Source organism: Hirundo rustica, chromosome 3 (genome assembly GCF_015227805.2).
Source record: "Hirundo rustica isolate bHirRus1 chromosome 3, bHirRus1.pri.v3, whole genome shotgun sequence".
Taxonomy (NCBI): Eukaryota; Metazoa; Chordata; class Aves; order Passeriformes; family Hirundinidae; genus Hirundo; species Hirundo rustica.
In genome coordinates this window covers 36,965,022-36,990,094 of record NC_053452.1, presented here as the reverse complement: position 1 = coordinate 36,990,094, position 25,073 = coordinate 36,965,022, and the positions used below count along the sequence as shown (strand labels likewise).

General features: G+C 37.8%; 1 protein-coding gene across 6 annotated transcripts in view; it reads left to right on the top strand.

Annotated features, from left to right (window-relative positions):
* Window positions 1-25,073, top strand: part of RMDN2 (regulator of microtubule dynamics 2) — a 152,702-nt gene that overhangs the window by 13,918 nt on the left and 113,711 nt on the right. For 3 of the 6 annotated variants that reach the window (XR_009207621.1, XM_058419701.1, XM_040058063.2), the window contains exons 6-10: window positions 11,015-11,090; window positions 12,751-12,828; window positions 21,338-21,436; window positions 23,155-23,208; window positions 23,297-23,377. Coding sequence is in view for 5 of the 6 variants with exons in the window: in XM_058419701.1 (XP_058275684.1) it covers window positions 11,015-11,090; window positions 12,751-12,828; window positions 21,338-21,436; window positions 23,155-23,208; window positions 23,297-23,377 (388 nt within the window). In the remaining variant the exon portion in view is untranslated. Of the gene's footprint in view, window positions 1-11,014; window positions 11,091-12,750; window positions 12,829-18,460; window positions 18,985-21,337; window positions 21,437-23,154; window positions 23,209-23,296; window positions 23,378-24,081; window positions 24,274-25,073 lie in introns of those variants that run through there. The other 3 variants (XM_040058061.2, XM_040058062.2, XM_058419702.1) reach the window with 2 other exon arrangements.

Below are 25,073 nucleotides of genomic sequence, written 5' to 3'. Positions count from 1 at the left end.
CCCAGTAATCACCAGTTGTTGCTAAAAATTGCATTGAAGTATTCTGTGAAGCATTTACTATAGCGTGTGAAACAACTCAATAACCATGCTTCAATAAGTACCAAGAAATGTAGATAAGGGTATTTGCTTAAGCCACTAATTCGTTGCTCAGAGAAGCCATAGTTTTCCATTTACTTTACCTTCCAACAATTCACAAAATCATGTCATTTGGCCTTGAATTTTGTCCTTTCCTTTTCTTGTAATAGTCTAAATTGTAATAATTAAAAATAGTCATAGAGGACATATGGAAATTTGAAATAACTTCTCAATTTTTGTTTTATCCTAGTTTTTCTCCAAGCATGACACTTAGTTTAGTTTTGTAGAACTTGCCAGAACTAACAAACTCTGCAAATGTAAATATTTTTTTATCAAATCAACATTATCAAGTAAAAGATAATTCTGCTGAGTTCTAGCTGATTGTTCCTCACCTTAGTATTTTATTAGTCAATTTTACTGAACTCCTGATTTCTTTTCTAATGTTATTAGCTCTTCCATTTTGATTTCTACAATCTTCATTAATTTTTTTCTTTGCACTTGTGGGATGGGATTTCACTAAACTTCTGCATATCTAAAACAAATACTTTTACTCCAGGCTCCTTTCACAATCTAAAAAGAAGCAGCCGCTTCTGGAGTGCAGTTCACTGGAGTCAATTCTGCCCATTTAGTCTTGCATGAGGGTGAGATGAATTTCTCCTGAGGCTCAGTTGACAACATCTCCATTACTTAGGTTTAGCTACTTGATTAGACACAGGCATTGCCCTTTAATTAGGTAATTCTCTGTCTTGCTTTCTCTCTTTCTGAAAGCAATTTACAGCCATTTCTGTTCTTTGCTTGACCACAGTCATGGCCACTTCCTCAGGGTGATGCTGGTGTACCCCTCTCAGCTAGAACTCTGTGTATAAACAACCACAAAATGACATTCAAGTATGAATCCTGCCCCTTGCTTCCTCCTCAGCCCACAAGACTGACAAAATAGCCTAGCATAGATACAGCTTCACTTGCAGAAACTGTGCTGATAAACCCTTACATATTGTTCTGGGAGATGTAGGTGGTCTGCTGGACTTCACATGTGAGAGCCTGTCCTGGCAGACACATCTAGCACAGGAAGAATTATGAGTGTAAGGAGATGTGTTCCAGAGGTTAGCTCAGAAAGCTGAATCGAGGGGTTTAAGAGGAAAATCTTCCATTTTTTAAGCTACTGCTTCCTGTAACAGGCGATGGATTTCTATGGTTTGCAGTTTTCATCTTTCATGTATGAGGGTTGCAAGGGAACATGAGGTTTTTATCAGTTATTGTTCAACTGATGTCTTTCTAGAGGTGTAGATGGACACTATAGATTAAAATAGTTTGCTATAATTTTTTTCTGAATATATTGTCTGCTCTTCTTTATTTTCTGACATCTTTCTCACTTGCTGCATGATTTTTAAAGTGTGATTTAAGTGTAATGGTTGTGCCAATCTAACTGAGGCTCTAAATACTGGGTAGAATGGACTTCCATGCTCCAGAGGGACACGGGTATATTTTTGTTGAGCATAACAATAGTTGTTCAATCTGTGGTCCCAGTAGATATTTTTCTGTTGTGCTGCTATTTAACCAGTTGAACTTGTTTTGTAACTTTTTTAAAACTTGTTTTTTTCTATTTATTCTTTATAAAGTATTTTACACACATTTAATTGATTTCATGTTTATTTCCAATCATTTCTGAGGTTTGAGGCCATTTAGGTTTGTAAATGCATTCCCTCAAGGATTAGCATTTTATTTCAAAAGCGGTTTTTTTGTTGTTTGGGTTTTTAAAAATCATTGACTTAATTAATGAAATTGCTGGAAGATAATGGACCCAGTACTAAACTTTGAGTGACACCTGTAGTGATGCTCAGGTTCACATGAACCTGCTCCTGCAATCATCTCTACAGGTGATTTAATCTAGACAATATTTCAACGGTTAGATTTTTGGGGAACATCAGGTAGGACAAAGGAAAAGGGCCACATAAACAAGGTATATCACATTTGTTGCATTCCTTCTATAGTCCAGGCATTTTTATCTTGCCAGAATTATTTTCTATACTGTTTGTACATAAAAATCTTGTGTTAACTGCTTTGTATGCTTATTCTTCAGGTTAGGCTGTTTTGCCTGTAACACTTCTTCTCCCTGATATGCTATGTTTATCTTTTTGTTCACTGTTGGGGCTTTCTGCATTACCCACAAGGCTTCTGTAGTCAGCTGTGTGTCAGATCTGTATTGTTTGAGTCTGGCCTAATGCAAAATTTTCCAGTTTATCTAAACATTATTTCACATGTTAATTGCCACGAACGGGAAATAAGACTTCAGGGAATCTTCCCTGTAAAAATTGTGCTCTCAAAGTTGTACACAAACAGAATTTTACCTGAGGTTATAAACAGATAAGACTGTGTATAAACAGCTAACAGTGCAATACCATTAAGTCACAAATAAATAGCATGTGAAAGTAATATGAAATTCATAGTTAATAAGAATAATCATAAGACAGAAAACAACTGAAAAAAAAAGTAGAACAAATATTTATACAAAAAGATGTTAGGATCACTGGTGGGTGGTTAAGACCAGAATTGAAGGGCAGAGCTCCAGCTGGACCCCTGGATGTTGTCTCTGTCAGATCTGCCTGCGTGTGAGCAGGGGCCTGATCCTGCACTTACGAGGCATGGAGAGTTGAAAGGCAGCATGTGCCACTTGATGTGCCAGGATATTTGCAGGGCATGACAGATATCACACAGCACCTTTGGGGGGTCTCTACACTTCCAGGCCATCATGCAGAAATGGTGAGAAAGCCTAGGGCATCTCCAGTGGCAGTAGGCATCTACGTCCAGGCAGGGATCCTGTGAATTGAATAGGGTCTCTGCTGGCTGTAATGGGAGATTAGATACACAGATGAGAAGCTCAGCGTGAGTGCAAGCTCAGTGCGAAAGCAATGCTGTCTCAGACCAAAATCCTTCCTTTTCATCTCACTGCCAACAGAAAATTTTCTAAAGCTGGACAAGGTAAATAATCTTAGCCTCTGTAAGATGAGCCTATCTGTTTGTTGCATGTAAGGTTATGTCTGTGTCAGCTATTGATGACCACCCTGTTTTTCTGACCTTGACTGAAGAAAGTTTTTTTTGATTTCTTACTAATTTCTGAGGGAGTTTGATATTTCGAATCAGTACAACTGAGGTTTTCACTCATGTTTGGTATAGCTGCTATCTATGTTGTCCACTCATACATTATTTCTAGTGTTCTCCTAAACTGTTTAATATATTATGGCTTACTAAATGTGTGAGGATTAAATGATAGCCTTTTCCTGGTCCTGTACCTTGCTCTCTACTTACAGTTAACCCTTGTGGAGCAGTGGGAATATAAGTGAGGAAGAAATTGAATTCAGCCTTGTTGGTTTCATCTTTTGCTGTTATTTCTTCATTGACAATTGTTCTGCGCTTTCGTTTCCATTTTTTTTCCCCTTCTGGTATATTTATAGAACCTCTATTTATTGTCTTACCAATATCTCTAGCTTAGATGTGTACTCTTGTTTTCATTTTTAGAGTCATTTTCTTTTGGGCTTTAAGTTAATTGAGAATTCCTCACTGGAGCTGAATTGATCTTTAAAAATATTCCCTGCTATGACTAAAGGGTCATTTGCAGCTGTGCTGTTGAATATTGTCTCTTGCTAAATCATCTATAGAACTTTTTCTAACATGGCATTTCTTAACAATTTCATTTTTCCCATTAAGAACGTACACTGGGCCTGTCATGCAGTGGTTAGGCCTATGGACCTATTTGGAAGTTTCTTTGGGAAGCTTATCCCTGCTGCTTGAAAGCTCTGTTTAGCAAACAAGCAAGTTCTTGTGACACCTTGACCCACATAATTGTCCTAGTGTAGATGGAGTTATACAAGCAAAAACATCCCTTTTCCAGAGTAGGTATTTTTCTGGTTTCTGGAATTGCTGTAAGGTATCTGTGAGACAGAACACATCTTTAGTGTCTACCAATGGAATTTAGCGGAATGGTTCCATGATCAAACTTGCTAACATAGGCTTAGAGTTCAGCTGTCTTGCCTTACTATTGATATTTACTTCATTTAAGAACAAAAAGATGCCATGTATCTTCTTAGTGTATCACCTATATTTTTCTGTAAAATTGTATGATAAAATAGATCAACACTCCAACTGTTCAATTTACTGGTTAGAATACTAACAAGTAACCAGTATTCAGGTCAAATTAAATTTGAGGAAACATATGCAGAACAAAGAAAGCAAAATATCTTGAAGTAGTTGGTTGGTTTTGGTAATGAATTACAGCTGCAAATAATTTTCATATCTCAGTCCAGATTTTTGAAAACATGTGATCATACTTAATATCTTAGTTGCCAATGAGATCAAAAACCTTCAGACTTTTTGAATGCTGACCTCTAAATAACTGAAGTAAATGGCAACAGTGGAAAGGAAAAACATGACTTTATTATTTGTATGAATTCCCTAAAGAAAGACAGAGTAAATATTCTAAGTGATTTGTGGCTTTGTTCAGCCACTGTCAATTTTTCAAGTTGAGGAGCTCGCGTGCAAAAGTTATCATCAGCTATTGCAGGTCCTCTTGTTTTCTCCAAACCTCAAACGAGCTCATTTTGTGGGTCAGTGATTCCCAAGGGACAGCTGTGAATCCTCGCAGCTCATTTTGGATCATGGAGCAGTTTTATCACCCAGATTTTAATTAGAAGTGCTATGTGAAGAATTCGGTGCCACGGTTGCTTTATAGTTGCGCTGTTTTCCAACTTTACACTTACAGAAAACAAAATGTAGATGCATATGAACGGTGTTTTTATTTTAAACTAAACAATCACTTTTAAATTCTTTTGGGAAACCAGTGAATTTTTATATTTGTAGGAGGTTTGTTGGCTTTTCTTTAAGAGTTTGGGGAAGAGGTGTGAAAGGTTTCTCTGCTGTTGTGCAGATCCCCATATTTCCTTTTTTGTTGATAAGAACTCGTTACAGGCTTTGCAAAGAGCAAAGAGGTTACTGTCATGGCAAATTTTCAGAACATTTACTTAAAAAGGTAATTTTTTACATTGAGCTTTGATTTGTTTGCCACAAACAAACTTGGCGCTGTTCTGGAGTTTGTGTTACCCTCTAGAACTCACCTGTTGCTGGGACTCATACAAACACCTCATTTAGGTGCAAGTGAAGTTAGCAAGTGAAACCCCAGTAGCTTTATGAGAAGACACCTCCTGAACACATCTCTCCCCCAAGAGTTTTCTCTGTCATGTGTATGAGTGTTATCAGAAGCACAGATATTTTCACGAGCCCTGGGTTTTCCATGGAAGTGAATTCCAGAGCTTAGGGTCAGTCTCTCACTGGCAGGCAGCGCTACAGAAGAGTAGTTCAGGTTAGTTCCATTGAGAACAGGAATAATCATTGTCATTTGGGTGTTTTGGTGATTTTACACAAACTTCCCACAAAAAAGTGGACACTCCCTCTCAGTAATAGAATTCTAATGGATAATTTGTCAGGTTTGTAAGGTATAAAGGCATATAATTCTCCAGTGAAACAAAACTCTTCAAAATTTTGGAATGTGTTGTAGGGTGTGGTCATACTACCAAGAACTTTTAAGATTAAATCCTCATCTGTTTCTGACTCAATGCTTGTCACCTGCTGTCCTTAATTGATTATCCCTTATGTCAACTTAGATAAGGCAGATAACTTGAAAGCGGTAAGAATCTATCATGCAGTCGGATTTTTCAGGAATCGATAGTTTGTGCAGAAATACAAGGTTTCCAGCTACTAGTTGTTTGCCCTGTACTTGATTCATGGAAAGATTGAAGAAATTTTACAACAATCTTTGTTCTTAATTATGTATAATCTTTGGCAGTAATCTTTGAATTACATAATTAAAAAAAAAAAAAAAATTCAAATTCAGAAGCCATTTCTCAAAAGCTGTAAGTTGTCCTGAAGTAAATGGGTCAGTCAAACACTGCAGCATACTCATACAAGAGCAAAGGAGGAAGCTTTGACATGTGAAAAGATCTGTTTGCTACAAGCTTTTTTGCCAGAATGGTCACAGAGGAAGTAATTCTGACAACCTAATGATCTCTATTACATTTCTGTCAAGGAGAACTGTTGTGTTACTGTCTTTGAAAGCTATTGTTTCACTCTGTTTCTACGCTTGTGAAGACTATCCTGCTAATTTCTTCAAGATTGTATTTCCATCTGTAACAACTGTCTGTTATAAAAGTTAAATTTCTGGAAACAGGAATTTCACACAGTTGTGGGTTTCACAGCTTAAGGAATGCAGAACATGGCATCCACATGTTCTGCTAGTGAACTTCTGTGAATATACATTAACAGCAGCATTTTCCCTTGATTTGGTACTGCATGCGTTGCAATAAATTAAGCCAGAATTCTTAATTTCCTTACCTTTGAGGTTTTTTAAACCAAATTAGGGGTTTGTTTCTCATGGTTTTGCAAGTGTTACCTACACAAATGTGTGCTACATCTGATGTTTCCCTGGAGCTCAGCCTCAGTGCCCTGGTGAATTTTTAATACGAAAATGTATTTCTGCCAATTTCTACAATGTAGACTCAGTTATATTCCAAGAAGAAGGAAAGGGAAATGAAATCCGCATTAGCAAAAAAATATCTGCAAACACAAAATCACCTAACACTTTACTTTGCACCTTGGCACATCTTACGTTGTGTGTTGGCAATCTTAGACCTTCTCAGCCACTGCTTTCATGTGCCTATGAGGATGATCATATCAAACCAATACCTTTCTGTGGAAACTTTGTGTCAGATGTATTTTTGTAGATTAAATATCTTGGTAGCAAAGTGATACAATATGAAGTATGCCAAACTGTGATCTCAGGAAGGGCAATGCAACAGGGATTGTGATCCGTAATTTAAGTTGCAAGATCTCCCTACATAGAAATTGGTATCTCATTGAAATCATGTCAAAAAGAAATCCTGTGGGTCTCACTGCATTGCAGAAACTGTCGGAATGTATAAGTGGGGGAAACTGGTGAGTGAGGGAGTTGAGGGCTAAAAAATGAGATGACATGCACAGAACTGAGCCATGCAGAGATGGGGAGATGCAAGAACACGTTTAGAACTGAAATGGAAATGAGCGTTCTTTTAGTTGGGCCTCTCGTGTGCTGCCCACGTGTTTGCCTTTGCTCACACTACTTTACTGGTTAAATATTTCTCAGATAAGGAGGAGGGAGTGAAAAACAGTTATGAAACACATTAATTAACTTTGGTGGTGGTAAATGTCACAAACTTTCCTCCCTTTTGCAAAGTCTTGTCAGATACAATTAAGAAAATTTGATGTTTTGCTTTCCTATTGATATTGAGATGCTAAAATGGCAATCTAGATTTCTAAATGTAAGCCCTGTACCCACACATTTCCAAAGTCTACATGACATAAAAGGTTGGGTTTGTTTTTTTTTTAATTTGGGGTATATAAAAGGGTATATATAAGAGGAAGGAACAAGTCTGGGAAGGTGCATGTTATTTCTGATTTTGGCTATGTGAAATTTGTCAGAGAAAAGAAAAATTATGTTGTATTTAAATGCCTTAGTGTGGCTTAATCTTCATTTGAGACTTCAAGATCTTTTCCGTAAATCTGTCTCATGTAGAATAAGCTGCGGATGACAGAGTTTGAAGTGTTGGTATCATTTTTGATATTAAAATTCAAATTGGCTTGATAAAATTATTGGATCAACCTGCTTCTCTTTTTTTTTTTTTTTGCAATAGGTAAGATACGCCCCTTACAGTTTTGCCTGGCCTGAATACACATAGACATTCTGTAGCACCAGAAGGGAAAATGTTAATTTACTTTGATCAGGACCTTCTGTGTGAGGGCAACATAGGTACTTGGCATCCATCTCTGTCAGCTAGAGTTTCTTTCAAGTCTGAATTTCAAGACATCATTTTTAACAGAGGAGCATGGCACTGACCTGTAATATTGAGTTGTTTGGTTGTGTTTATGCTTAATAAAGGTTTGTTAATTGTGGTGATTAATCTCATGCTTTTACGCTGTGTTGAGTAATTTTTCTTCCATCTGGGAATAACATTTTTTACACCAACCGAAATACTGTGTCTGTCTTAGTGAGGTAATTATTGTTGTGTTTATCTAGATGACTGAGTCTAGGGCTGGTTTTTTTACACTACCCAGGAGTAACATCAGCTCAGCATATAGGTCGTTCCTGGCAGCTCTTTGCTGTTATGGTTTCCTCTTCATTTTTCTCTGTGAAAGCTCTGTAAAAGCAGTACTCCGATATTCAAAGGGTTTGAGGGAGGTAATGGCTGCACAGAGATCCAGTATCGCTTGTATTCTAACAGACGTGTGCTTTTTACCCATTTCATTAGCTAGGTGCCTGCTGGTGTGTGATCATCTTTTCAGTATTCCCCCTGTCACCACGAGATGGGGCAGGTGACCAGGGAGCGCCGGGGCCGAGAAAAGAGCAGCACAAACCAAATGGAAGCGTTTCTAGTTACTCCCTGCCTCGTTTTCTTTGGTCATTTTCTACACCATGAGAGTGGTGAGACACTGGAACAGATTGCCCAGGGAATGGGCACCCTTGGATGTGTTCAAGGCCAGGCTGCATGGGGCTTTGAGCAGCCTGGTCTAGTGGAAGGTGTCCCTGCCCATGGCAGGAGGGTTGGAACTTGATCTTTAATGGACTCTTGGACCCTTCCAACATAGACCATAGACATTACCCTTTGCACCACTGAAGAGATAAATTTGCCTTGTGTTTTAAGCTCTTTGAAATGTATTTAAAACGTGTAAAAATTCTTTTCAGGAAAGAAAGGCTGCCTTTTTTTGGTTTGTTTGGGGGATTTTATAGAAATGGAATTTATATCCAAAATGTCATAGAATTTCAAAAATGAAATGATTATTTTTTATCAATTGGCTGTCTAGCCCATTTCAAAAGTATAAAATAAATTAAAAAAAAAAAACAAACAAACAAAACCCCCCCCAAAAAAACCCCCCAAAACAAAATAATTAAAAACCCAATAAAGACATGAAAGACATTTTTATTTTTTCCTTGGAAAAATAATGGGTATTTAAAGTCAGTAGCCTAGCTTACTTTTAATTCAGTGAAAATTTCATTGGGATTTCCCTCTCAAGAGATTTTAGCTGTAAGTAGAAGTTTTTCTTTGAACTAGTTTAAACTAAGGCCCTCTTTCTTGTCACGCACAGACAGGGAAATACTGCAAGATGCTGGATTAGCTTGTTCGCTTTTCATTGTTTTCTTTTGTAGCAGCAATCCGTTTAGCTATGGTATGCTGAGTTTATCTGATTAGCACTTAATGAGTGAAGGGAATAGGGGCAATGTTGCCTGAGTTACTTAACCCTAATAAAGTTTTCACTACCTCCCCCCTCTTTCTAAATACCTGAACTTTCCTGACCCCCACCCCTTGCCTTTTCCCTCAACTGCAGCTCATTCCCATAGGAAACGCGCTCCGGCTGCAGCTCTGTCAGCAGTAGTGCTGCCATTAGCTGGATTTTGTCCAGTGCACATTGGTCACAACAAACACCCCGCTCAACAGAGTTTGACAGTCTGTCTGGAGCTCTTACAAACTCAACTGCTGTTCTGCTGACTCTGCCTTACCTGGGAACACTTACTTGAACAAAAAATGCAACAACCTGTAGCATGAGCATTTCTAACTTAAAACCGTTAGGTATAACTGTAAGAAATAAAATAATTTCGTGGGTTGCGTTAGCAATGACATTTTAATGAGGACTCACTGGAGCTTGACTAATTACATTATATAAAGAAATTCAAGAAAGATGATGTTTAGTAGTGCTTAAAAACTGTGTGTGCCATGCGGATTGTGGTTGTGTTACCATACCTCAATACCTTCTTGCATAACTCATTTTTTGCTCTGGACTTCAACTTGATTTCCCTCTTTTAGGATTATTTTTTATTTTAATTTGATGTTGGATTGCAAAATATTTGATTAAAAAGGCAAAATTCTGAAAAACAATAGAAAAATCATCTACGTGAGGTTTTGCTGCTTAACTGTTTCTTTGGTGGCTCTGTTAGTTTTATACAGAGGTGCAAAATTGTGTTAATATGAATGAAAATAGGTCCAAGGGAAGAACAGTTGATATCTGTGCAAGAGATTCCTTATCCTTAGAGGTTCTATAACTAGTGAAGAAATACGAAGAAAGCAAGAGAAATTTAGGCAGAGTGTAAATAAGATACTAGTGTTGCGTAGGAGATCTGAGTCTTTATAAGTTTACTGCTGAAAATATTTTCACTTATACCTGCTTAACATTACAAATATTTCATAGAAACGATATCATATTTCTTTTACCACTCACTCTCCCTAATTTATGATAATCATAGTAATAATAATAGAAATAATAATGATCTTAGCAATAGACATCTAGTAATAGCAGCAGTGATCCTCTTAGAGCAGAATGTGTGCATGTTTTCAAATTTTAAAGATACTAGAAGGATGTCAGAAGTGCAGGAAAGCACTGGGGTCCTTGGGAAGGGTAGAAGGCAACTGTGAATATTTCTGAGGTGTGTACAGCTTCCTACTGGGCACACCCCGAGCATTTGCCTCGTGGTGAGGTTCTGCAGCTGGCGGTGCTCACGTTCCCACTGAAGGGCAGAGCACAAAGTGTCAAGGTAAACTCTTGGCAATGCTAGAGCCAGTCTGGAAGTGTCACACTCTGAACTGTCTGGCTGACGTTTTTAGGAAAAATCTGTTTTTCACTTAACTGACAACCCAAATAGTGTCATTTAAACTTCTCCTTGTTTCCATTGTTTTGTTTTGGTTTGTGTTTTTGTCTGTTCCTGAATATGTATAGCTCATGCCAAACTTCCATCCAGATGAAAAAAAAACCAAAAAAACCCAGGTGTAAATATGTGCATTAGGTATTGAAATATTTTGTAATTTGATTCAAAGGATTATTTAAATCACAAAAAGTATGTGTGTGTGTTTTTCTTTTCCCCTCTCAGGTTTGCAATTATGTGTGGCTATATGTCTCAGTTTGAAAGTGTACAAAACAAAATCAGGAATGGTTATCTCTTTAAGGTATGTTTTTGTAGGATTTGGGGTTGGTTTTTTAAAGCTATTCCTTTAAGTTATTCCCTTATATAGTGTCAAAGACAGTTTTTTCCAACACAGTAATTCAGCCTCACAGGTTTATTTTGGTGCTGAAGTTAAAGCAGTAAGGTTATTATTATGTATGCAAATAAATTATATGCTTGCAAAATGTAAGAATTGAGGTAGGATTCTGGGAACAGCGTTAAAATTTCTGATTTCCTTTGTAGTCAAATTGGGGAGGAAGGGCAATAACGATTCTGTTTAGAAAATCAAAACATATGAAATGGAAAGTGATGAAATAATAGTTCTGCAGTCATCCTTCATGTCGCCCTTAAGTTTGTTTTAACACTGTCCTTGCAAAGGTAACTGTGTTTTTTAGAGTTAGCTGTTTGTGTTACACGTGCTTCTCTCCCCCTCCTTGTCTCAGTGGTGCTTAGACACTTTCCATCCATCCCTTGCCCTCCGAGCTGGCGTCCCCCCTTTCCGGGTGACAGTGAAAGGCAACAGACATGTTCCAGTCCCTGGGGAATGCCTGGGATGGGCTCCTCTCACATCATGTCCGTGTTAGGACTTGGAGTGTGGCGGAGCTTTCCTGTGAGAGAGCATTAATTACATCTGAGCCGTGCCAAGCGAGCTCAGCCCCGAGCACTGGGACAAGCTGGGAACGAAGGGAAAATTACAAATAACACAAGTGCTGCAGCTGTTCAAGGATGGAGTTCTAAAAGAGTCCGTGGTGTGAGCAGTAGCCATTTCAGGGAAGTTTTCCTCCTCACAAGTAAATCCTGAAATCTGTTGATTTGGGCAAATTAGTAGTATGAAAACATAGCTCCTATCTGAATAGTTTGTGGATATGATAATATAATAGTCTCTTGTATATGTTTAAGTCAAATACTTTTGTGACTGGCTTAATTAGAAAGATAGATATGTGAGGGGGGGAAATAAATGTTTGATTGAAATTTATTTTGAGAGGCAAAGGGTAGGGATGAAATATTTCTTTTTCCTTCCAGCTCAGGTTGAGCAATAAGAACTTTCATTGGTAAATTAAAGAGAGAAATAAAGGTATTTATAACTTGAAATGAAAATGATTTTGGAAGAAGGACCTCATTAGATACTTTGTAGGTTTTGTAGTTTCACTATAAACAGAACCATTTTATTTTCTGAATTTCACATTATAAAAACAGTTGGTTGTGTCAAGTACCATTTCATTGGGGCAGTCACATTCCAAGGTGGAATGAACTATGCTTCAGTAATGGTTGCTGGCATGTGAGATCTATTCAAGAGTAGTTGCCTCCTCACTGATTTGATCTGTGACAATTTCTCAATACTAACTGTAAATGAAATTAATTTAATTGAAGTTGTTGCCTTTTTAAGACAAAAGTTCTTGAATTATTTGACTGAACTTTAGACTTGTTTAGTTATGCTCTAAATACAGCATGCCTTCTTCCATTGTGTGCAACGTTGCTAAATAATTTCATGGTTTCCCTCTGTGAGGAAGGGATTTGCTATTTAAAATATTTTTAGGTTGTTAGAAGACAATTGCAGCAGAAGAGAATTTCTGAGTTTGTTTCTGACTTGCAGCAAACTACTTAGACTGTAAACACTCTCGTCAAACAAACAGCTAAAGTGATACCAATTTTCTTTCCAATAGGAGCACCTAGACAAGGCAATTGAACTTAAGCCTCAAGATCCGCTTTTATATTACCTAAATGGAAGATGGTGCTATTCAGTAAGTTGTGTTTTATTTATCTAACATATTGAGTATACTAAAAAGTGATAATTAAATAGTGGGACTTAAGACAAAGTAGGTGTTTATTTAAATAGATGTTTTGAGCTAAATGAAGCAGACATTTATACTTTCTGAGTTCCCTACCAGATGCATGGTGCTCACAGCTGACCATTTCTGCAGTGTAATTAGGTCAGCTGTGCTTGTACAACCCCCATTGTGTTCAGGTTTTTTATCTGAATGAATGACTGAATGAATGAAAAGTAACTGATATTTGGAAGGGAGGAAGGATGATTCTTGAGTTCACTTCTTTGTTCTGCCATAAACTTTTTGAGTGAACCTGGTAACTGGTAACATAACCTTGTGGTAACCTTATTTCCCATCCATAACTTAAATGAAAGGCACTTGCAAGCTGTGGGATTATGTCTGTGGCAGCAAGGTTACCATACTGGCTTGGTAAATTCCAAGGGAAGGTCCAAAAAATATTCATGCATAAAAATCTGTAATTCACCAATGAGTTTTGCAAGAGATGCAATTTGTGTCATACCAGTACAACAGGTGCTTTTAAAGATTGTTTTAGTTATATATTTTTATTTATATTTTATAAAGATTATATTAGATTGTAGTAGATAAGTACTAGTAGTAGTGATAAGTACTCATATATGAAAAAATAAAATAACTGGTTTACAAGATTAACTATTAAGAAATTTTTTAGAAAAATTATGCTTTAATGAGAGAGTTGTCTTTTTGGTAATGCACATCTTTGAGGGCTCAGCTGGCTGTCTGTACTGGTTCATCTCTAGTGCTTTGAGGCATCTTTTGTTGGAAGAAAACATTCTTGCATTGTCTATGCCGTAAAAGATCACTGTGAATCTTCTCAGAATAATGACTGCTAATGCACAGTGAATTCCAGCCAAGCTTTTTTCTTTCGGATACTTCCAATGCGAGTCACTACAAAGAGCCTGCAAACTGGAAGAAAGCATTTGCTGTGACACATTGCAGACTTTGTCTTTATCTGCAACAGGACTTAATGCAAAGTAATCTTTCAGCAGCTTTTCAGTTGATGTATTTAACTTTCAAAGAGCTTTCAGCAACCATGTATTTTTCTCTTTTGATTTGAATAAGGAATGACACCAGCTTTTTCAAGGACCTTAGCTTTTTGCTTTTTTTCACAGTGTACTCTTGAATATCAGCATTAGCTATGCAAAAATAAGTTGCTGAAGATGGTCCTATGGTATGCCTGCTGCCCTGCCCCTGAGAAGCATCTCTCTCAGCGACAATTCCTTAAGCACTTTTATACTGTGCTGTGCCCAACAGCTAACTGCAGCTTCCATTGATACCAAATATTCCCAGATGTTTTTCATGGATTATTTCTTATGTGAGCTGCTGCTTTTTGGAAACACACAATCTCAGTATACCTCACTTCGTTCTCATTGCACTTTTTTTTTTACTCTTCTTTCATTTTCGTGATAATCACCACTTCCTGACTGAGTAATACATGTGGTTTGTTGTAGTGTATCACTATAAATTCATATCCCACACTTGCAACATCTATACAGGGCTTCCTTACTAAACATTGAAACCACAGATCACCATTTGCTCTAGGTTATAAACTGACCTGCATTTATTTAAGTGAAACAATCTACCTAAACAGATGTAGCCACCAAAATATGTAAGGATTGATTTCAATTGTTGTTTTTTGGGGTGGGGTGTGGGTGGTTTTTTTTTGTGCCTTTTTTTTTTTGGGGGGGGGGGGGGGGGGGTTGTTTTTTTGTCTTTTTTAGTTTGTCTGTGTTTTATTCCTGCCTTCTGTGACTGCCATGACAAAATAGTAACCTGAAACACACAGAACAGATTTTCATACTCTAAATAAATGCAAGTACAGGACTGAATAACATCTTCAACTTCTGGGGCTGTCAGCTCTTAAAAATTTACTGTCTTTGCACACTTTCAGTGACAAGATGAGGTCATTTGGAAGCATTAGTTTTGAGGCATTACTTGTTTTTAACCCTAGCCCAGTGAGATTGGTAATATCCTCACTATTTTTAGCAGAGTGAGTTGGTTTCTGTGCTGATCCACTAACCCAGGTTTTGGCCATGCATGTGATATATGTAGTCATAGAAGCTTGTGGAAGATATGCCAAATTCCTTTCTCCTGTTCTACAGACTGTGAAGTTTCATGCTGTGGTAGTTATTCCAAAAGAAGAGTGTTGGCTGTGGCATTAATTCCAAACACTTTGTCTAGGTAGAGATTATGATAGAGTGTTGAAAAATTCCTTTGTCTATACCAGTACCTGTAGATGAAGTGATAATGCTCCTCTTAGATGTTCTTAGTGTTCAGTTTCACTATTGTTGTTGAGGCTGGGAAGGTGTTGTCCTGTGTGAGAGAATTAAAGCAGAAAAGGGATGATTCAGGCAAGAAGATTAGTTTTTTACATTTAGCCTAGCTGACCTTGGGATCAAGTCAGCTTTGGCTACAATGTTTGTTCTTTCATAGGTATTGCTTACAAGGGTATTTTTTTCCTAATTTTGGTCACATATTATTTTACTGAAGCAGTGTAGTTAAAAAAGATAACAAGTTTTTGATATTTTTTTAGGCTTTGATAGCAGTTTTGTGAAATCTGATGTACTTAAGTCTTCTGAGTATAGTCAGATATTTCCCATTCACTCCTGATTCCATGTTAAGGGATCTTATTACTATTGTCTAGCATTCACTTTTTTTGGATGACAAACAGGAATTGCATAAGATACTGTAAATGGGGATACTTCAAGTGTAACTCGGGGTTACAGTTCATTTTCACAAATGAAAATCCATTGAAAAGACTTTGAGGTAAAAAGTATAGAATCATAGAACTATCAATGTTAGAAGAGACCTTCAGGATCGTGATGTTCAACTGTCAATCCTGTCACCCCTAAACCAGTGGAGGCAAATGCAGATATATTGAAGGCTGAAATCTATTTGCAAAGACTGCATGCTGTACTAGTAAAAGCTATTTAATTTGTGGAGTTTAATCTGGCCTGACTGCCATTTCCCACCTTCCTCAGTGTAGTGCAGTCCTTTGCAAGGAGCAGTGCTACAGTGCTGCTGAGTTTCTTACTCAGCAGTTGTTCTTGCTGGGCCAGAATTAAAGCTGATGCAAGGTGTCGTAGCACCTTCAAGCAGAAAGGATGAGCTGGGTTTTTACTGACTCACAGCAGCTGGGGTTTGTCTGTGATGCAGAGCCAGTTGTACACTACCTTGTCTAAAAATCAGTTTTTGCTGTTTCTTATTTCTCTTACCATTATAAAGTCAGTAGAGCTGTACAAAAGAAGAGGATCATAGAATCCTATCAGCTCTGCTAGAAAATTACTTCTGGTATCACAATCAGGTAGGCAAGATTTTTACCAGTCATTTCATAGATGCCATGGTGAGCAAAATTTTGTCTGTGAGACCTGCGGTGTATGCAAGAAGTGAATGGATCTATGGTGCATGATATATAAGAATTGTTTCCTTAAAGGTTTGGGCACAATTATCTGATAATTCTTTATAATTGTATGTTGGGGGGTTTAAGTGTTTTAATGTTTCAAACAGCTTATAAAACTATCTAGTTAAGACTTAAGACTACTTGCCATTACAGGACAGGCATAGAACATTTAGCATCCAGTACTTCTGAAACTGGATCAGAGTCCCTGGTAAATGCTAGTAGTGTGTTAAAAATTAGATCCCCTGGGATTTTCTTTCTGCAAGTTACATGGCATGTTTTGGATTTGTCTTTGGCGTATCCCAGTATCTGTTTGGGTTATATCAGGGAAAAATAGCACACAGTTCCTTTGTGTGCTAAGTGGGCTTCCCTTACTGGGAAGTGAAAAGCCCAATTCAAGTTGGATAAATACCTAAATGCCTGTGCAGATTGTCCAGGTTCCTCAGCTGGCAAGAAAGAGAATATTTTTGTTGGAAGCCAATATTTCAAAAGTGGTGTCCAGTTACTTAATCTCTTCCAGAAGTCAAAGCACTGCAAAATTATTTAATACAATTTTACATTATTACATTGTAATGAAAAAGGAAAAAAAAACAACAAAAACAATTCTCCAGGTATATTTAATTAGGTGCCATTAATATTTTACTGAAGCTGGATCAATGGTGTGATTTGCCTTTATGGAAGACAGTTGTGTAATATGTCTTCAGTGAGCTATTAAAAAAGAAGCATTGAAACAGGATGCTCTTTAGGGCTGAAAGTCCTGAAAACCATCCCTGGATGGTTTTTCAATTCAGGCAGGATAGGTTCCTTTGTATTAGCATCCTGAAATTTGAAAGGAGCTGTCAGTGGGCAGGGATTGCTACTCATAAAAAACAAACAGAACAAAAAATCCAGCTAGTGTTTCAGTATATATATATGATTTTTGCTGATCCTAGGCTAAGGAAGAGAAAGGGATATTTTGAAATTCATTTTCCCAGCATTTAGGGGAGAATCACATTTTTTGCCTTGGCCCCCAGAGATACAAGAGGCCTGATGGAAGAGTGCCGAGTATGAATTCAAAGTTCAGACTCAGTTTAACTCTAGGAGTCCCTTCCTTTCATCCTTGGATGTAATAGAGATTTTTGGTAGAATAAATGGATGACAGCTTGTTGACAGATCTGTAGGAGAGGTTGGTTGAGACAAGCATCTCTGTTTGCTTTGGAATACTGTGGAGTGGCCTCTCCTTGGCAAAGGCCAGGCTGTCAGGATGACCCACTACCCTTCAGCTCTTAAGGAGATGAGGAGTTGGCTGATGGTTCCTCAGGTTTGTTGCTCTCGAACGGGTGGGACTAGCTCTCCTTGTGTATGGCAGCTGGGGAGCGATGTTCCTTGAGTGACCCAGTACATTGAAACCTCATATTCTGTGGAAACACCGTTCCTTGCAGTACTTCACTGAATTTTCAGGCTTCTGGCAGGACTGACATCAGGGTTTAGGAGACCTAAAAAACCAAAACTCACTTAACATTTGGAAATCATCTGTAGAGCAATCCAAATCTTCATCACTTAATTTTGTTGTTGTTGCTCTAGCTATTGCAACAGTAGCTGTTTGCTTCATTACCTGCTACATGCTACCACTCTTGGAACATGCACTAAGTGAAATCATGGTTATGCTGTAGTTGATGACAGTTACCCTTTGTTTATACTTGATTTTGTATGGAACTCCAGATATACTTTGCACTATTGGAGTTACCTTGACTGTAGCAGTCAATTCCGCGCTACACTAGAGCGTGTCGCGCTAGAGCATGTTAAGGGTTCTGTTCCTTGTGCTTGCTCACAGACAGAGAATGATTAATAACTTGGTATAGTAGGAATGAGGTTTCCATTTCATTGAACATTGTGTAAGAGTTACTCAAATAAAGTTATTTCAAATTAAAGACTTTGCTTATGTGCGTTTAGGGGAAGGGTATAATTTCCTGTTCATCGTTATTGCTCTGGGACACAGTTTTGTGTGTTGCATAAAGCAGGTCTTTTACATTTGTCTCACTTCAGTTGTAGAGGGGTGCAGACAGACTCAGGTGGGGCACAGTTAATCTGTTGTGATGGGATTCACCTAGAGTCCGTGCTCCTTTTGTAGTTGAAGGAAAGAAAGAAAACAAATATAGGAGTGGCTACCTTTTCTTTCTTTTTTTTCTAAGCTAGGCTAATGTAGGTGAAGAGGAATTCCTTAATGGAAGTGCTTCTCTGTATTGACCATGCAAGGACCTGGACAACTTGTGTGAGTTAGGCGCTTCATATATGGAGAACTAGAGTTGCTGCGACAAATTCATCAAGCCAGTGGCATATAAGTCTGACTGCTGAAAACATCACAGAACTCTCAGATTGTTTCTGGAAAAGTATAATGCTGGATAGAGTGCATATTGAAAAAAACCTCACTATTGCCATAGAATTGTTAAGGTTGGAGAAGACCTCTTAAGATCAAGACCAGCTGTTAACCCAGTGCTGTCCTGTTCACCACTAACCCGTGTCCCAAGTGCCACAGCCATATGTCTTTGAACACTTTCAGGGAGGTGATTATATCACTTCCCTGGGCAGCCTATTCCAATGCTCAGCCACGCATTCAGTAAAGGAAATTTTCCTAAGATCCAGTCCGAACCTTGTCTTGGTGCCATTTTCTCTGGTCCCATCACTTGTTACCTGGGAGAAGAGAAATTAAACAGCCTCCTACAACCTCCTTTCAGTGTGGGTGGTTTTGTGTGAATGTGCTTGCATGCATTTCACTTTTAAATATTGTTTTAGCTTGATGGGATTTGTGAAATAAAAATGGCCAACTGCATATATGTTTGGGCTTTTTAAATGTTTGAGTAGTGCAAAGCAGCACCCAAGCCAGACAAAATAAAGACTAAAACCTCAGTAAATCAGTTCTGATTAAATCTCATATGAAAATAACGTAACTGCCAGGAAGAACTTGTGTTTTCAATAGTTAATTATAACTCCGCATGGAAAAACTGCAATTTTGTTTCCTCACTATTGCATAACAGCAGACATGAGTGTGGTAATTGTATCTGTGCAGTGTGTATCTCCAGGGAATTGTGTGTTCTTGCAGGGAACAGTCTAATACAATCCCCCCCCCCCCCCCCCCCCTTTTTTTTTTTTTTTTACCCCCTCTCTTCCTCCCTCTTGGTATGATGGACATGGAAATATAGAAACGCCCTTCCTCTTCCAAAAGAAGAGAGAACAAGGCAATAGTAGATTGACATGAAGAAAACAGCACTTTGGCAAAAATTCTTTTAATAACTCTTGCAGAATACATCTCAGAAACTATACAAGAGTGAGAGAAATTAAATGGGGAAGGAAATTATATACATACCTACGATTAGAAGTTTTAAGCAGCAATGCTGCACTTTGTAGTGCAGTGGGGAAGCACTGCAGGGGCAACATCTTGTTGCTTCAATGAGTAAGAACTCCATGATTGCTGGAGAGGTTTTGTAAAAGACGTTTTATGTTCTTAGAAGAAGCTTCAAGAGTGAGATATGTGAAAGAGAATGAAAACAAAAGCTTTATTTTTGTAATATTGTTTCTCTCTGGGTTATAATTTTTAGTGGTTTTGTGCGAGACACTTACTGACAACATGTAACAAATAAGGCCTTGGGACGCTGCTGAGCAGCTGCAAGACTTGACCAGGATGCCTCTGTCTCCAAGCAATGCTGCTCTTATGTAGCTAGAGACATTGGGGCCAGATGAGAAAACATGATCCTGCGTGTTTTCCTGTTGCATGCTGACCTGTATTTCTAGTCTCTGCAATGGTATTTTTAGGGAAGTTTGCAACAAAAAGTAGATAGAACTTGATGTCTGTTCAATGAGAAGCATTCTGGTTGGTAGCTGTGGACAGTTATGAGAGGGTGGATTCTTGTATTTTACAATTATTAACTGATATCTACTGGATAGTTGCTGGATGTAGAGGGAGCAGCAACAGCCCTGCAGATATTGAGAAGCCAGGGAATGATGTAGGAATAATGTAAAACCAAGGAAAACCATTTTTAATTTTATAGCAGTAGGAGAGACTTGACTTCAAGGCTGAGCTCTTTTTTTTGAATTGGAACTCCTTCTGAAAAAGAGATGTCCCTATGTGATTCATATTTCATCTCTAAGTCTCTAATGAGAGGCTCTCTTTCTTTGCCTATGTGTGTCTCTTCTCTGTGTTGCCTCTGCATAGATCAGGCCAGAAAATATGGAACCTTGTTTTTTACCATTTTTTGACTGATCTGCCCTGTGTCAGGAGCCATCACTGCTGTGGTTCAAATATTTATGTAAAGGAAAAAAGTCCTGAGTTTTCTTCACAAATGTGGTAAATGTGTCCAAATGAAGGTGGCTTCACTCCTGCACTTAAATAGGCTCTTCTTTCACATTGTATTTCTTAGCAACTCCATCCTTTGCTAGAGATGTGAGGGTTGGGTGATGGAGCCAAATACCTTATGGCAGTAACCAGAGCGGTTTCTGTCTGGTGTCAGTGTATGTAAGGAAAGAAATCATGTGCATTGTGTGGCAGTATAACAGTTCCCTAAAGTCCTTTTATAACAGCTCATCTTCCTGAAATGAGGAGAGGTCATTGGCAAGTGTTATTTGTCAGATTGGAAGAGCTAAAAATGAAGCCTATTTCTTAGCAGTCATTCACCAGCTTCTCTGTAATAAATTAACTTGTTATACAAGCTCCAAAAACCTCACATTTTTACTGCAGCAACAGCTTTTCATAATGTAGGAAAGTAGTCAAGTGCATGGATTATCATGCAAAGCTGTCTATCTCATGAAAACCTTACCAGATTTCAAGCACTATTTTTAACCTTGGGTTTTTAAAAAAGGCAAGATGCTGTGAAACCTAAAATGTACTTTAAGCTTTTAACATGAGAGTAATCTTATACTGAGGATGCTGGTGTTTGAGCTGGCCACATTGACACCGTAAAGCATTCCTTTACAGGTGCTTTTCCAAAATACCTTGTGTAGATAGTACAATATGAAAGACAGTATTTACTGCAAAACTGAGGAGCAACTCTAAAGAAATATGACTTTTTTTAATTCTAGGTAGCTCAGTTGTCTTGGCTTGAGAAGAAAGTAGCTGCTGCTCTCTTTGGGACTCCACCAACTTCAACAGTAGAAGAAGCATTGCAGAATTTCCTTAAGGTAAGTTCTAGCCAAGGGTTTTCCTTTGTTGCTGTTTACTAGCTGTTATATATGAGCATTGTCAAGACGTCTGTTCAACAGACTATGTTCAGTAGCTATAAATTCAGGGCTCTTCTCAACACCATTGAGCTTTCTATGATTATTTTTTTCTTTTCAGTTTTAAAATTATTTTATGAGCGGTTAGCACCTTTCTTTTCTTTATTTAGTTTCAGGAAATTCTCCAATTAATTGCCCTGGTTAATAGTTATTGAATTGAATGTGATATGGATATAGATTAGTTACATGTGCTGTTGAAACAAATTAACCCTATTGATAGTTGCCGATTTGCCTGTTTCTGCAAGAGGTTTGACATAAGCAAGGAAAACTTTGACATTGTGATGCTTCTCTTCTTTCTAATCTGAAACTTTTTTCCATTGGATTTCAGTAGAAGCCTTTCCTATTTGTGGGGGTGAAGTGGCTTTTGTAGTGCAGTAGAGAAGAAAGCTTTGTCATATAGGTGCATGTTCCTGGGCAGTCTCTTTGAACACTGTTTTGGGGAAACACCTCATGAATAAAATAAATCTATCTTTTAGTGCTTTCCATATGAATCATTTCTGCTTCTGGAGCTCAGAAGCATACAAGTTTTTCACATGACTGGATTCAAAACATAAACTTTTATCATTACAATTACTTTCAGAAAGTTTTGCAAGGAAATTAGGGATATTTTCCTCACTGTCAAAAAGTGTTTCTTTTCTGTGTTCTTAGTCTATTTAAAGATTGAATGATCTCCTGAATTTTGGACAGTACAATACATTACCATCTTCCCAGTTTAAGAGATTTTATCTTGAAGGTCAAATTCCAAAAGTGGTAGAAATAATTTGAAACATTTGCTTTAGCTTCAGGGTATTTTGTGGTTGGCTGCAGTGTGACTGTGGTTTTAAGCCATCTTCAGCAACAAAAATCAAATTACTGTCTAAAAGACAACAGTTTGGGTTTCTTTTTCAGTTGTTTGATTATATACAGTTGTGGTGAAAGCAGCATTGTATTGGTCCAAGGATTACAGCTACTATAAATTTCACTGATGTAATTTTTCCCTCCCGAAAGCTGTTTTTTGATTAAAAAAATGCTTCTTCATTAGTAGATAATTAGTAAGGGTTTTAATCATCTTGCTTCTATAGCCTTGATTTGTTTTTAACAAAAGACATTATTGAACTTTTTTAATTACCTGAACTTTTCAGAAGATGAATATTTGAAAAGAAAGGTGAACCCAGAACTAGAAGATAAGAGTCTGTGGAAGAGAAATAATTGTAAAACTGATAAACACTGTTCTTTACTCATTACACAAAGTGTAAATGGTTGGCTCTTTGCTGAGGAAATAAATATTAATAATCTAGAGACAGTAGTATCTTTAAACCTACCCTGTAAGTGAATGAATCCAATAGATCTAGTACAGAGTGACCCTAGATCTTTACAGAGCACTTAGGGAGAGAGGAGAGCAAGCAGTACAGAACATTTTTATGTGTTCACTATCAGGATCTTATGTGCCTGGTTTAGAGTTTGAGTTTTGTATTTTCTTGTTTTCTTGATGTTTTTTTGAAGCGCTGTGAAACATTGCATTACACAGAGTAGGGGTGATTCCATCTGATGTTTGAGTGCATTACTGAAAATGCTATGCAGACCACATCAATCTCATCGTGCAAGTTTTATGTCTATTTTATTTCCTGTTTTTTATTATTTAGGCAGAAGAAATGCATCCAGGATATTCCAAATGCAATTATGTGTATTTGGCGAAGGTAACCAAGTTCCTTTAAAAATAACGATTCATAGACTCTGGTGTCCTTACGGTGGTCTGATTGGAAACAAAATGTTTTTTCTTCTCAGTGCTATAAAGATCTTGGCCAGAAAAACAATGCACTGAAGTACTGTGATTCTGCACTGTCAATTCTCTCAGTTACTAATGAGGTGGGTATTGAGAGTGATAACTTGTTCCCTTGTGACTGCTCTCTTGTCTTTGGCATCCATTATTGCACTGCCGGTAACAACATAATGTTTCCGTTTTTCTTCTGAACACAGAACATTCCTTTTTGCTCCACTCTAGGTTGGCTCATTACAGTTGTCTGTATCAGCAGCTTTAAAAAAATCTTTGTTTGGGGAACTGTCAGGGACTTGTCTGTATCAGAAATTGAATTGTACTCTTTGTAATTCAACCCACTTCATTAGATCATCTTGAGCATAAGCAGTTGAGTATTTCACTCTAGCTGTGCTGAATTTTTGCCCCAGACCTATGTTTTTCTCAGTTGAAAGCACTCTGGATTTTTGTCCTACAGTCTCTCTCTGCTCCTGAAAGCCTCTGGTTTGTTATTCTTGTCAAGGGCAGTATGTTACCAACAGCAGAGGCAGATGGGTTATTCAAGATTGGTTTTTTCTTCAACCACCGGGCAGTTAAGGAGGCACAGTTCTTCAAGTCACATCTGCTGGCATATAGTTTGTTCTAAGAGATTACTAGATTCCTCTTGAGGCCCATTAGAGTATTTTTGTCCCACTAGAGTATTTTTGGTATGTGGACAGAAAATTTCTACAAATATTTCAGAGATTTTAAGTTGTTTAATTTCTCAAACATAAACCAAGTCATGGCAAGAAGGTTCACTCTCTCTGATCTCGTGTAGAAGCAAGTTCCATGGCTGACCTATGGCTGGAAACATCTTACCATCCTAGAGCATAACAAGTTCAAACCTGAGCTTTTTCAGCCTAAGGGACCCCCTCTGAGCACAACAGATGTGGTACGGAGAAAGAGAGGTGATTCCTGAGAGGAATTGGCCCCATCCCATTTAATTCTTTGAAGTTAAGGAAAAAGATCATTAAATGACTCTGTAACTTGATTGACAATAAATGCTGTGTGTGGAGCACTAACATGTTTATGTCAAGTGTTCCTGCTGGGAAGAAAGACCCCTGCATGCCTCACCAGCCGCTGCTCCTGGGTGGCCTAATTTTTGGCCCCAGTTATAGTACGTACCAATCATAAATTAAGTAATCATTGCTCAAGTTCAGTGTTTCTTTAAATATGTATTGATACTGATATGACATTAACAATGATTTAATTCTCTTTATTCTTTACTTACTGTTAAAATATACCTTCAGCTTGCCTGTTACAGAACATAGGAAAGGCTGCTATAAATTATCTGTTTAATGTCCCATGACATATTTCTGAGCTATCAGCAGACCTCAGAAGGAGAAGGAACCCTGAGGTGAGAGCAGGAATTCAAGAGGAATCTGAGGGATAGGTCTGTGTATTCTGGCAAGCAGGGTGGTGATGAGAATAAGAACTACACTGATTTGTGAACAGAAAAGCAAGTGTCAAATGCGCCCCAAAAATCTTTTTGTCTGTCTGAAGAAGACAAGATTATTTGACCTCTTCTGTTTTGACTAATTCTATAGATATCACACATATGTCTCCTTTGTCTTGTTTACTTGTGATGTGTTTTGAGTTAAATTTAGAAAAAAAAGAGTCCATAAGAATATGGCATTAGGGCAGTAGTATGTAATTCAATTTTATAGAAACCAACCAAGCACTCAGCACAGGGTAAAAAAACAACCAAGTGCACACTGAAAGAAATTACTGTGAAATGGAGATCTGGAACGTGAACTCTGCTGTTGCTGA